Here is a 13,213-nt window from a genome sequence, read left to right as displayed (position 1 = left end):
GACATATGTATAATGGGAGTCAAGTCAACCATCATAGACAAAATTCAAAGGAGACAACTGATCTGGTATGATCTGATATGGTCATGTAGAAAGAATGGACGACAACAGACTGCCAAAACAAATTTTAAAATGGACGCTAAGGGAAAGAAAGAAGAGAGGAAGGCCGAAAAAATACTGGCTAGGCTGCATTCAAAAGGCAATGTCGGAAATAAATATTCACCCTGGCAAATGGACCCGCCGACGAAGCTGGAAACTGGGAACCCGAAGGCGGGGAACGCTATGAAAAACCGAGATAATAATAAAGAATATGCAGTGGGTATGCGAAGATTTAAACGAGATACACGAGAGAGTAACAACTAGTCTTAGGCAGGAGTGGGAAATACTGATAAATTTCATGTGAAAGTAGCATTGCATCAGACATACGTGCTTAGTAGTTATTTTATGCTTAGTGTTGTATCAGATAACAGGGAAACTACAGGGTACAGGTATAATCTCTGATCTTTACTGTATGCTGATCTGGAGGTAGTAGGAAATATTTTGAATAAAAAGGTTTCAAACTTACTAAGAAAAAAACAAAATATCAGGAATATTAATTTAAAGATGGAGTTGTTACGTCATATATTATTTTAAATTTAGATGTTAAGATGATTCTGAAAATAAAAGTTTTAAGTACTGATATTATCTAGTTATGAGGAAATAGACTATGATGGATGCAATAGAGTTAAGAGACGATGTATGAAATATAAAGACAAGTGTTGTGTTGGGTGAAAGAAAGATTCCAATAAAACTGAAGCGTAAATTTTGTTAAACTGGATGGGTGGACGGACAAAAACTGACAATAAAGGATAAATTTAGTACTGGATATATTAGGATCAAATAGTTTGAATCAAAAGGTTTAAAACTTACTAAGAAAACAACAAAATATCAGGAATATTAATTTAAAGATGGAGTTGTTACTTCAAATATTATTTTAACTGTGGATGGTAAGATAATTCTGAAAAGAACTGATATTATCTAGTTATGAGGAAATAGACTATGATGGATGCAATAGAGTTAAGAGGAGATGTATGAACTAGAAAGACGAGTGTTGTGTTGGGTGAAAGAAAGATTACAATAAAACTGAAGGGTAAATTTTGTTAAACTGGATGGGTGGTCTGACAAAAACTGACAATAAAGGATTTTAGTACTGGATATATTAGGATCAAGATATCTAACTTGCATGTAGCAGACGACACTAAACTTCTAGACTCTTCTCCAGAAGAAATCAGTTAATCAAAAAAAAAACTCAAGATAGAAACTGCTAAGTTTAGCATAATTACCTAACTACAACAAAACCAAAATCGTAGTTATTGACCACCAAAAATATTTTCCTGAGACCCTAACTACGAGTATAGCAGGATCTGAGGTGGTCAGCTCTATGATATATCTTGGAGTTCTGGTTAACAACACAGGTGGTTGCGAACTCGGAATTTGAAAACGCATACAGCTTGTATTGTGATCATCAATACTATGATAAACAAGAAGATACCCGTTTCAACTTTAGTCTTTTCCATATCTTACTTTGCATGCGAAATTTGTAGGGCCAAAGAATCGAATAAATGACAGCTGGACGCTTTTCACACATGAAATATCGCCGGAAACATCGCTTTTCGCTTTTCAACAAACAATATACATACTGAGGTGACACATTTAATAGTTGACCGAGTTTAATCAACAAACCAAACTGTTGTAGTTGATGAAGCTCAATGATGAAATACAACACTGTCAAGACGTTCATGACTATGATAAAGATATTAAGGGAAGTCTATCGGTGGCAGCAGTCAATACGGAAATGAGAAATCATAGGTTAAGATGGCTGCTCGGGCATGTTTAACGCCTGGCCTCTAATCACCCAATACGAAGAATAACTGATTTGCAAGTTCCGTGAATAAGTAGCATAGGCAAACTAAAGAAGAATAGGTGGAAAACGCTTACGCTGAATATGTAACTAAATGGGATTGATATTGGTTTGACCCAATATAAAACATGGAAAAATGTAATTCGAGAAGCCGCCTACTTACTGGGATAATGACGATAATGGGATACAATAATAATGATGATACAAGTTTAATACAACTAATTCTAATTGTTGTGAAGCTTGTCATTTGTGCTCTACCTAAAACTGTTAAATAGTATATCGTTCCGATTTTTAAGACTCCAGCCCGGAAAAATTAAAAATAATTACCTTGAACTGCTTGTTCTAGTGCTTTTTTCCTTGATGAAATTTGTATTTGAAAATTTGGTTGGTATTCTAAAAGCGCTCGAGCCAATTTTGCTACTTTGGTCTTCAACGTTGGATCGTCATGGGAGGCTAAAAGTCGTACTAGTTGCCACACAACTTGTTCTGCATTTATGCTTGGCCTTTGTCCTGATGATATTAATCTGGAAAAGGTACAAAATTAATATTAAGCATTTCCTCGCTACTTTTAAACATTGTTTGATTTAAAGAGAGAGTTTTTAAAACATATTTCAAATGAACTCTTATTTTGTCTGGGTCTGACTTATAAATTCATATCCAAAGGACTTTGCATCAATTGAATCATTTTCACACAACTTTGAGTTTAAAACGAAACATAATGCAAATCCTACTCGCAAAATAATTTAGAAAAAACAAAACAGTACAAACAAAGTTACACCAATTCTGTTGTAGAAATCGCAAAGAAAAAGCTGCCTCGTAAGGTGCTTCTAACGAGTAATTATTGTAATGCAGTATGTGGCTCCAACACTGGCCCAGCAAGAATTGGGCATCCATTTATGACGTCGAATCCAGCAGATGGGTCACCAATATATACTTCAGCAACATTATCACCAACAGTATAGCCTGTAATTTTGTTCGTAAACGGGCAACACAATAGGGCAGTAATGAATGACAAAATTATAATCATAACAGCGGCATGTGTTGTGTTGAAGAAAATTTAAAGAAAAAAATTGTGGATTCGACCTCACTTAAGCTGGCGTGAAACTTTGAATAACATAAGTCAAGAAGTAAGTATTGATCGTAACTTTACAAAATTTAAAAATTTTTCAAAAATTTCGAATAAAAAATAAACGATACAGCACCCAAAACAAAGCATTTCACTAGTTTACCACCGGTATTGCCACTTTTAATCTTTTTTTCCCAATTTCCAGCGTAAGTACTTTCTCTAGTTTTTTAATTGTTTGCACTCTCCATCACTTCAAATCTCAAATTTTTCGGTGACAACAGCTCATCTGCTTTTTTGCAGTTCGATGTTTATATATTCAGATTTCGATATTCCGCAGTTTAGGGTGTAAATGTATTTCGTTAATCTTCTCCACGTGCCATATCAGAATTACCAGAAGTTGGAGATCGCCACTGCGAAGGCTTTTCGATCTTCTGCAATATGAAATAATTGTGTTGCATTTAATTTCGTTAATACAATCTATAATTCTCTCATTAGACCGATTATTATAAATATTAATATTATTTTAAAATGTCGACCATATGGTCGACACACACTAAAAATATTCCCCTGTATTGCCCAGTCTGACCATTATTTTTGGCAATATTGCCAGCTACTGTATTGAAGCCACAGACTGCAATAAAAATATTATTTGTTTAGAGATACCTTTACAAACTACATATTTATTATCTTCTCTAATTAATAAAGTCGCCCCTCACAACTCTATCTCTTTAGGCAAGCGAGTATAATTACCTATTAGTTATTGTAAATTAGTTATTTCTCTAGGGGAAAACAAGAAGAGACAGAGTGAGAAATACAGACATTATAGAGCAATGCAAAATTCAAGATATTGTAAGATGCGGAAGGCAGCGCAAGAGGATGTGGTACAACCATGTAAGAGGAATGGATGAGAATAAACTCCCAAAAATTGCTCTAGAAAACAACCCGCCCGGTTCAAGACCACCTAAAAGATGGAGGTAGGTATAGTTGGCAACCTACCTCCCAGGAAATTTACCAGAGGCAGCTTCTGAATTAAACAGATCAAAAGATCTCCAAGAAGTAAAAGAAGAAGAAGAGAAGAGTTATTTTCTTAACAAAATCAAATCTTCAAATAAACTGACCAAACGGGCGCCTATGAAGTAGAGATATAAAATATGAAAAATAGATTGATTTTATTTCTATGTTTGTGTATAAAAAGAAAAATTTTAATGACAGCTTAATGGCTTCTGGACTAAAGGCAGCATTTGTTTGAAATCGATGTAGACTGTCAATATATCTCTGAAGTTCACACTGTATCTGCGGTAAACGTCAAGTTCGTGAGGGGTTAATAAGAAGGATGCTGGTCCTTTCAGAGGATGCTGGAACATTCTGGCGTAGAGATATGAATAAAAATCAGATACTTTTTGAAGAACCTTTTACAGTATGAGTTTAAGTATGTATCCCATTTAGTATAATTATTATGTAGGTATACAGTATGTCAATTTGAAAACTTTCCACTCTCTATAATTTGGCCCCTATAGAAAATATAAAAATATACAAAAACCCGTCAAATTTATTGGTGAGGGGGCCAGTTTGTGGTACCAGTTTTCAACTAAATTACATCAACACTCTAGCGGGGGCGGACACAACCCCTAAAATCTTTAATGGAAAGGGGGGTTGAGTTCCCAAACTCATTTTAAAGATCGTTCAATAACCTTTTCAAAAATACCACATACATTATATTTCGTTTCATTACTTTTGAAAAAATCAAGTGAATCCGTACAGATATTAGATAAGTATCGAGTTCAGAACTCCAAAATTTCTTTTGGAGTATTGAAACTCATGTTGAATATTTTCGATTATTGGAGTATTTTGAGTATTTTTTGGAGCATTTTTGGAAAAACCAAGTAAAACTGTAAAGATATTCAGTATCGAGTTCAGAACTCCAAAAATAGAGGGTACCATCCTCTATAATTTGGTCCCTATAGAAAATCTAAATATGTGCAAAAATACGTCAAATTTATCTATGAGAGGGACATTATGTAGACCAATTTTCAACTAAATTACCCCTTTAGTGGGGGCGGACACAACGCCCAAAATGTTTAATGGAAAGGGGATTGACTGATACCTCATTTTAGAGGTCGTTCAACCATCTTTTTAAAAATACTACATACATTATATTTCTTTTTAGTACTTTTGGCAATATCAAGTGAAATCGTAAAAGTATTAAGTATAAGTTCAGAACTCCAAAATTTGTTTTTGCAGTGTATTGAACTCCAAATTGAATACTTTTTGGAATATTGGAGTATTTCGAGTATTTTTTGGAGTATTTTTGAAAAAATCAAGTACAACCGTAAATATATTACAATAGAATAAGTAGATATACAGTTCAGAACTCGGAGTATTGGGTCCAAAAAACTTTTAAAAGTACATACTAAAAAGATTATGTGGTATAATTTATGTGGTATTTTTGAAAAGTTAGTTGAACGACCTTTAAAATGAGGTATCAGTCAACCCCCTTTATATTAAAGATTATGAAAACTGGTCTACAAAATGTCTCTTCACAAATAAATTTGCCTTGATTTTTCGTATTTTTAGACTTTCTATAGGAACCAAATTATAAAAAGTGGCACCTTGTCAAATGGACGCACTTAATACTATAACGTGAACATTTATCCTAAATGTAATGCTTGTAATATTATCTATTTTTTAAGCAAAAAATAAAGTTAAATAAAATCAAATATTAAATAAATTCTTTTTTTGTGCAAGGCAGCAGTGTAATTGACCTTTAATGTTTGTTGTTTGATTACTCCAATTCCAATACCATTACAAAACCAGAAACATATTAAACAATGTTTTATTTTATGCAAAATCTCCGTTAGCTTCAGCCACAAAAGTGTTACAGGAAGAAATGTTTATTACCGTTTTACACGTTTAAGTTCAACAATAGTACCAGAGTAGTTGATGTTTTACAGTTAAACCAATTCTGTGGGACAAGAAAAGTCATTTCTTCATTTCTTTAAAACGAATGTTTTAAAGACTACTTTATCTTGTCAACAATTATCATAATGTGATATTTATCTTTTATCTGTCGTTATAGAAAATTGCAAGGCAGATTTGTGAGATTGAGCAATGTCGTGTCAGTTTTAGGTCAAAAGGCAAATTGTAAGCATTTGAAGTTATAGACTAAGAGCCGGTGTAGGTACTAATCATTTTAGACATGATACGAGTCTATAGCTTAACATAAAAAGAGGAGGGATCCGTTTAATTGGCTGTATACCATAGTAAAAATTACTCAAGGAGAAAAAATCTTAGTCTGTAGACGGTATATCAATTTTATTAAAAAATTTGTCTAATAAAAAAATATGAAAAAAATTTTTAAGAAACGCTTTTCTTTAGTTACGAGTGACTAAAATTAAAAAATGATAATTAAAAAAATAATCAACAAAGATAATTTAAAAAAAATCAACTAAAAAGCAAAAAATAAAAAAAATTGAAAAAATTTAACACATTCGTCAAAGAAAAGCGTGGCGCGTCTTCATCGAATAAACGGTTTTCGCCCCACGCTTTTCTTTAACGAATGTGTTCAATTTTTTCAATTTTTTTTATTTTTTGCTTTTCAGTTGATTTTTTTAAAATTATCTTTGTTGATTATTTTTTTAATTATAATTTTTTAATTTTAGTCACTCGTAACTAAAGAAAAGCGTTTCTTAAAATTTTTTTTCATATTTTTTTATTTTTTACTTTTTAGTCTTACACTTTTCAAACATCAAAATATATCGTCATGTTTATTAAAATATGTATAAAATTTATGACGTACTAACATGAAAAGTAGTCGGAATCCGCAAAAAATTTGAAACTTTATTGTTTATTTATGAAGCATAACGTAAACAATTAACGTAAAAAGTGAAATTATGTATAGTTTATATCATTAGCTACAATCCGTAAAAGTTTCAAGTTTTTACATTGTAAAAAACTAGAGAATTTAAGCATTTTCTATTAAAATCGTTTTTTTTTTATTTAAACAATTAATAAACATAAAAACAATTTTTTTATTGACTATTCGTGTATTGTTTCTGCGAATGCATATGTCTGCAAATTTTCACTCATTTGCATTAAAGAAAAAGCAGTCAAATTAACGTCTAAAGATTTGACGCAAACTATTGAAGTAAATAAAAGCGTTTAAAAAAGGTCCAAGTTGGACTTAAAGTACATCACAAAGTACATCACAAACGTTTTCGGTCTTATCAGACCATCATCAGGTTAAACTCTAGATCTTAGTAGTTGAAACAAGCCAGAGAATTTGGTCACATGACCTTTTAATTAAAAAATTTGAGGCATTGGTCATGGCATGGTGTCTTCATATTTGCTCTAATTTTCAAGGTGAATGTGCTTGTTTTGTGAAACAGCAGGAACACACTAATTATAATTTTTAATCTTTAAACATCGACTTAGTGTCGCCTTTAATAATCAAGCCCAAATGGCTTAAACTTTGTAACTAAAAGGTTATGTGACCAAATTATGTGGCTAGTTTCAACTAGCCACAGAGTACTAAGATCTAGAGTTTAACCTGGTAATGGTCTGATAAGACCATAAGACCATAAGTGGAAAGTGTGATGCGCCACTGTCGACGCTAAAAAGTGACGGCACAGTGTTCATAAGTTTTTTTTTATGTTCTACTATTTAAGATATAGACTCTTATCGGGCCTAAAATGATTAGCAAATTTCAACTATACCGGCCCTTGGTCTATTAATGTAAACTGCATGTGTACCGTAATCACGGGTTAGTGGTAAAGGTAAACGATCTTAAAATATTCGCAAACAAAATAATAGACGAAATAAACAACGCTTAATCAGTGACATTAATTATCCTCTCCACATGCCAAGACGTATGCAAAAGTTTCTCACTGATATACGGGTATTGACAAACAGACCAGTAAGGATGTGTTTTTAGGTGGATGTGAGAGGTGGCATTCAGATTTTTGCGGATAAAGTTAGGTGATAACTTCGTTAATAATAATTGATTTATGCTCCTTCTGAAATATGCCCGGAACATTAATAAAAAAAATAAAATATTTAAAAATTTCAAAAAATTTCGTTTTTTTTCTACTTTTTTTGCTTATAACTTTAAAACGATTCATTTTGGAACAAAGTCGTATAGGAATAAAACAAAGATAATTAAATTTTTTTTAAGGTGCGATTGGTTAAAAATGTCTTAATTTATCACCCTTGCTGCAGAATAGCAATAAATATAAAATAAGGGGGCAAAACAAGTCTGTCTTTATTCAATGATTTACCATCACTTAGGTTACACTAGGAACCTTCCTAATTCGCTTTGAAAATTTTTGTAATGTGCTAAAATCGTACACCAAATTTCATTAAAATCGACTTACTAGATTTTGAATAATAATTTTGCAATCTAAACTTTTTTTTTAAATTAAAACTTTTTAAAATCTTGCACAACAAAAACTAGAATATACAAAGATTTGTCAATTTTTTTACATATAAAGAAGCACTCCACCTATCTAATACACTTTACATAATTGAAATCGGATTATCTAAGCAGCCTCAGCAATGTTTTAAAGTTATAAACAATTTTTTGGCTTATAAACAAATTAATGCTGTGGCCAGGAGGGTGTGCTACGGGCTCCTTTATTTAGATGGACTTACCCAAGATTTTTATGTATTTTTTGACCCGTAGAACACGATTTTTTTGGATAACAGTTGATCCGGATTTTCGATAAGATTGTTATAAACAAAGATCTTGAGGAATTACATAACATCGATTTTTCGCAAACTAATATATTTTTGTATTTCTTGGGCGATTCTAAGCAAAAAATGTTCTTACAAGTTTTTTCGTAGGATGCATAGTTTACAAGATAAACGCAGTGGAACTTTCAAAAAATCGAAAAATTGCAATTTTTGAACGCGAATAAATTTTTATTAAAAAATAAAATAGCAATTCTGCTGACAGCATTTCAAAGTTTAAGTCAAATTATAACGGTTTTAATTATTTGCATTGCTAAAAATTAATTTTTTTATTATTAAACAAAGCTATTTTTTTATAAGCCAAAAATTGTTTATAAGTTTAAAACATTGCTGAGGCCCCTTAAATAATCCGATTTTGATTCTGTAAAGTGCATTAGATAGATAGAGCACCACTATATATGCAAAAAAATTAGTCAACTTCTAAATGGTCTACTTTTTTTCCAGAAAGATTTTAAAAAATTTGAACTTTTTAAAAAACATTTAGATTGCAAATTCATTATGCAAAATCTATTAGGTCGATTTTAATGAAATTTGGTACGCGGCTTAAGTTTGTCACAAAGAATTTCCTAAGCGATTTACTAAGGTCCTAAGTGCCACCAAAGTGGTTAAAAACATTGAATAAGAACAGGCGTATTTTGCCCCCTTATTTTGTATTTATTGCTCTATTGCAGAAAAGGTAATATGTTAAGACATTTTTGACCAGCGTATATCATACAAAATTCAATTATCTTTATTTTATTTCTGTACGACTTTGTTCCAAAACGAATCGTTTTAAAGTTATAAGCAAAGAAAGCAGAAAAAAAATCGACGTTTTTCGAAATTTTTAAATATTTTAATTTTTTTATTAATGTTCGGGGCATATTTGAGAAGGAGCATAAGTCAATTACTATTACTGAAGGTGTCACCTAACTTTATCTGCAAAAATCCGAATGCCACCTCTCACATCCAAAAATGAGTTTTGATGTTAATTATACAGGGTGTTTGGTAAAGAATGGGCCATAGCGTAACCTTAGATTCTTGAGGTTAAAATAGGTCGATTTAAGCTAACTTACCGTAGTAGGAAAGTTGATAATATGTAACATAAATACAGGGTGCCAAAGTTAAAATTTATTTTATTAATTTTTTTATCCCCCACTCTATATAATTTTCAGATCAAAACTTTTATTCCTCCTTTATATTTACTTAAAAAAGGTATAGTGCATTTATCTTGCTTAACTGAACCGTTTTCAAAATAAACGAATTTTAAAACTACTATGCAAAATTCAATTTTTTGAATTTCATTGTAGTTAATAAAAACCATTTGACATATCCTTGTCATACTTGGCAGAAAGATTAAGTACTGTCTTCTTCTTCTTCTTCTTCTTCACGTGCTACTCCTAGTGGAGATTGGAAATCATCATGGCCACTGCGACTTTGTTAGCAGCGCGCCTAAAAAGTTCAATCGAACTACACCCGAACCATTCACGTAGATTTCGAAGCCACGATATTTGTCTTCTTCCCACACTACTTTTGCCCTTAAGTAAGTACTGTACACCCTTATAATTTGTATTAAACAAACATTTCTGGCTACTACCAGAGGCGTACGACGGGGGAAAGTGGATGGTTGACCCTTCCCAAATTCTACGCCACTGACAGAATTGCTATTTTAGTGCCAATTTTTAGAATTTTTAGATTCACCAATACTTTATATGTAAATAATATACTCTTCATTCTTAACGGTAGTCATTAGTTTTCGAAATATTTGAAGTTAAAAACGAAGGGGCATAATACATTAATCAAATTAACTGTGCCGTTTCACTTTTAACTTCAAATTTCTCGAAAACTAATGACTATCGTTACGAATGAAGAGTATATTATTTTCATAGAAAGTATTGGAGAATCTAAAAATTATGCTCATGTCAGTGGCTTATAATTTGGGAAGGGTCAATCATTCACCATCCCGTGTCGTACGCCTCTGGTAGTCGAAACAATGATTTAACATAATTTAGTAGGGTTTACAATACCTACACTTTCTGCCAAGTATGATAAGGATATGTTAAATAACTTTAAAACAGCGGGTACAAATAATTCTTAACTATTTAAAACAGAGTCAAAGTATTTAAAGAACAGTCAAAAGAGTGGACAGCACTTGGCGAACGTGCTCCGAAGAAGGCGAAGACTGTCAAATCGGCCGGAAAGGTGATGGCTAGCACTTTCTGGGATTCACAAGGTGTGATCTACATCGACTACTTGAAGAAGGGCAAAAAGATTACAGGGCCCTATTATGCCGAATTATTGGGCCGATTCAACGCCGAATTGAAGAAAAAACGACTCCATTTAACAAAGAAAAAAGTTCCCTTCCACCATGACGAGGCACCGGGTCACACCTTCGCCGTCGCCATGGCAAAATTGGAAGAATTGGGCTACGAACTATCTCCTCATCCACCGTATTCTCCAGATTTGGCCCCGTGCGACCACCGCTTTCTTCCAAACTTGAAAAATACACTCGCTGGGCAGAAATTTACGTCGAATGAGGAGGTCATCGCCGCCACGGAAGCCTATTTTGCAGACCTCGAGAAAAGGTATTTTTCAGACGGGTTAAAGAAGTTAGAGCATCGCTGGGTCAAGTGTATCGAGCTAAAAGGAGACTATGTAGAGAAATAAATTGCCACTTTTCCAAAATTTTCCTTTTTCTTTTGTAGGCTAAGTACTTATGGGACTGCCCATTGACATCCCAAAAAACCCTCACTTAATATTCACTGTAATAACAATCTAAATATTTTTAAAAATTCAAAAAATTTCTGTAACGTTATTGCCATGGTTGGTATGTCCATCTAGCCTAATTTTTTAGTAAATTTGAATCATGTTTATCTAACCCAAAAACGAAAAGTAATGAACATATTATCAAGTTCTACCCTATCTAATAAGTACCGCAGCGTACATATCATATATTATTGCATTTTCATTTTTAAGAGTTTTACCTTTTTAATAGGCATACCCAATTCTACCAACTTGTTACTAATATAAATAACATATCAAGCAAATCATCTCATTACTCACTACAGCTTTATCTTAGTAGTGTAAGCAATATCGCTGCTGTCAAACCTAAAAAAGGAAAAATGCAGGAAATATTTGAAATTCCCGACAAAATAGCGGAAAAAGCAACACAAAACTTGCCATCGAAGAAATCAGGAGACTTATAACACGCGAATACGACAAAGTACTAAATGGAGTGGCAGAAAACGGTGTAATAATTAAACTATTATTAATAGTTTATTATAATTATTAAAATAATTGAAAACCCAATAATTAATGAAACTGTTTACGAGCGTAGGCACAAAATTTCTGCTTTTTAAATGCATTAATTTTTTTCGAATCCTGAGAAAACTAATGCGTATGTTTACAAAATTTAAACGTAGAATGAAAGATTACATCATTACCGAGGGTAGGAAGTCACTGAAAACCTCTATAATGTGTATTTTAATAAGTTACAGGGGTGAAAAAGAAGAGAAAATTAAGTGTGATTTTTCAATTCAAATATCTCATTCAAAAGAAACTTTTTGTTTATTCTAAGGGACTTTCTACCCTTGGTAATGATGTAATCTTTCATTCTGTGTTTAAATTTTTCAAAAATATTTATAGTTTTTCCAGGATGCGAAAAAAATAAACACCATGTCCGTGGTGATATTTTTCAAATCGAATATTCGCTATCTTTGTCATACAACGAACTCAGTCGAAAAGAATGTGGTGACAAGCCAGTGACAAACAAGGCTACTAAATATTTGATATGGCTTCAGGAATATTTTGAGTTGTTTATTAAAAAGTATTGATAGTGAATTTGATAATAATTGATTTGAGATTATTGAGATTTGAGATTGATTTGTGAAATTAATACAAAGTTATTTATTATTTATTATTTATGGAAGATCCAAGTACAGAATACACCAGGGTATATTCTGTAATCCAAGTATTTTGTTGTTAAATGTGGTCAAAATTTATCTAAGTGTCCCATAGTAATAATATATTATAAAAATCACTTTATCACTTTTTCTCTTTTCTTGCGTATTAGTTTTTAATGTATAGTATATAAATTATTGTAATCACTGAATACATAGTGAGTAAAAAATAATCCTCTTAATTAACTGAATTAATAATTTATATAATTATACAAGTAACGGTTATCCAAGAACATTCAAAAACTGAACGAAATAGCCATCTCTATTTTAATGATGACCATGCCATTGTCAACTAATGTTTACATATCCGTACCAGTGAGAAGTTTACTTTATACACGTAATTTTCCGTGTAAGAAAGAAAAAGTAGGGATAGCCGTACGCGAATATGGAATGGATACACGAAATCGTTTTTTCTGAGTTTCTTATGATCCAAATATTCAATAGTACCAGACAATAATGGAAAATACAAATAGTAAAATCGCTAATTACCTTATCTTAAGAAAATAATTGAAGCAAGGGTCAAAAGGATACCAGCCAAAAAAGCCTAAAGTTCGGTCTAGATTATATGAT

General features: G+C 32.1%; 1 protein-coding gene across 2 annotated transcripts in view; it reads right to left on the bottom strand.

The window, feature by feature from the left end:
- LOC114330384 (uncharacterized) overlaps positions 1–13,213 on the bottom strand; it is a 519,460-nt gene that overhangs the window by 443,579 nt on the left and 62,668 nt on the right. For both annotated transcript variants that reach the window (XM_050642801.1, XM_028279724.2), the window contains exon 2: positions 2,225–2,421. In XM_050642801.1, the coding sequence (XP_050498758.1) occupies positions 2,225–2,421 (197 nt within the window). The remainder of the gene's footprint in view (positions 1–2,224; positions 2,422–13,213) is intronic.

Source organism: Diabrotica virgifera, chromosome 2 (genome assembly GCF_917563875.1).
Source record: "Diabrotica virgifera virgifera chromosome 2, PGI_DIABVI_V3a".
Taxonomy (NCBI): Eukaryota; Metazoa; Arthropoda; class Insecta; order Coleoptera; family Chrysomelidae; genus Diabrotica; species Diabrotica virgifera.
The sequence above is the reverse complement of the archived record's forward strand: the minus strand, read 5'-3'. Positions and strand labels throughout refer to the sequence as shown.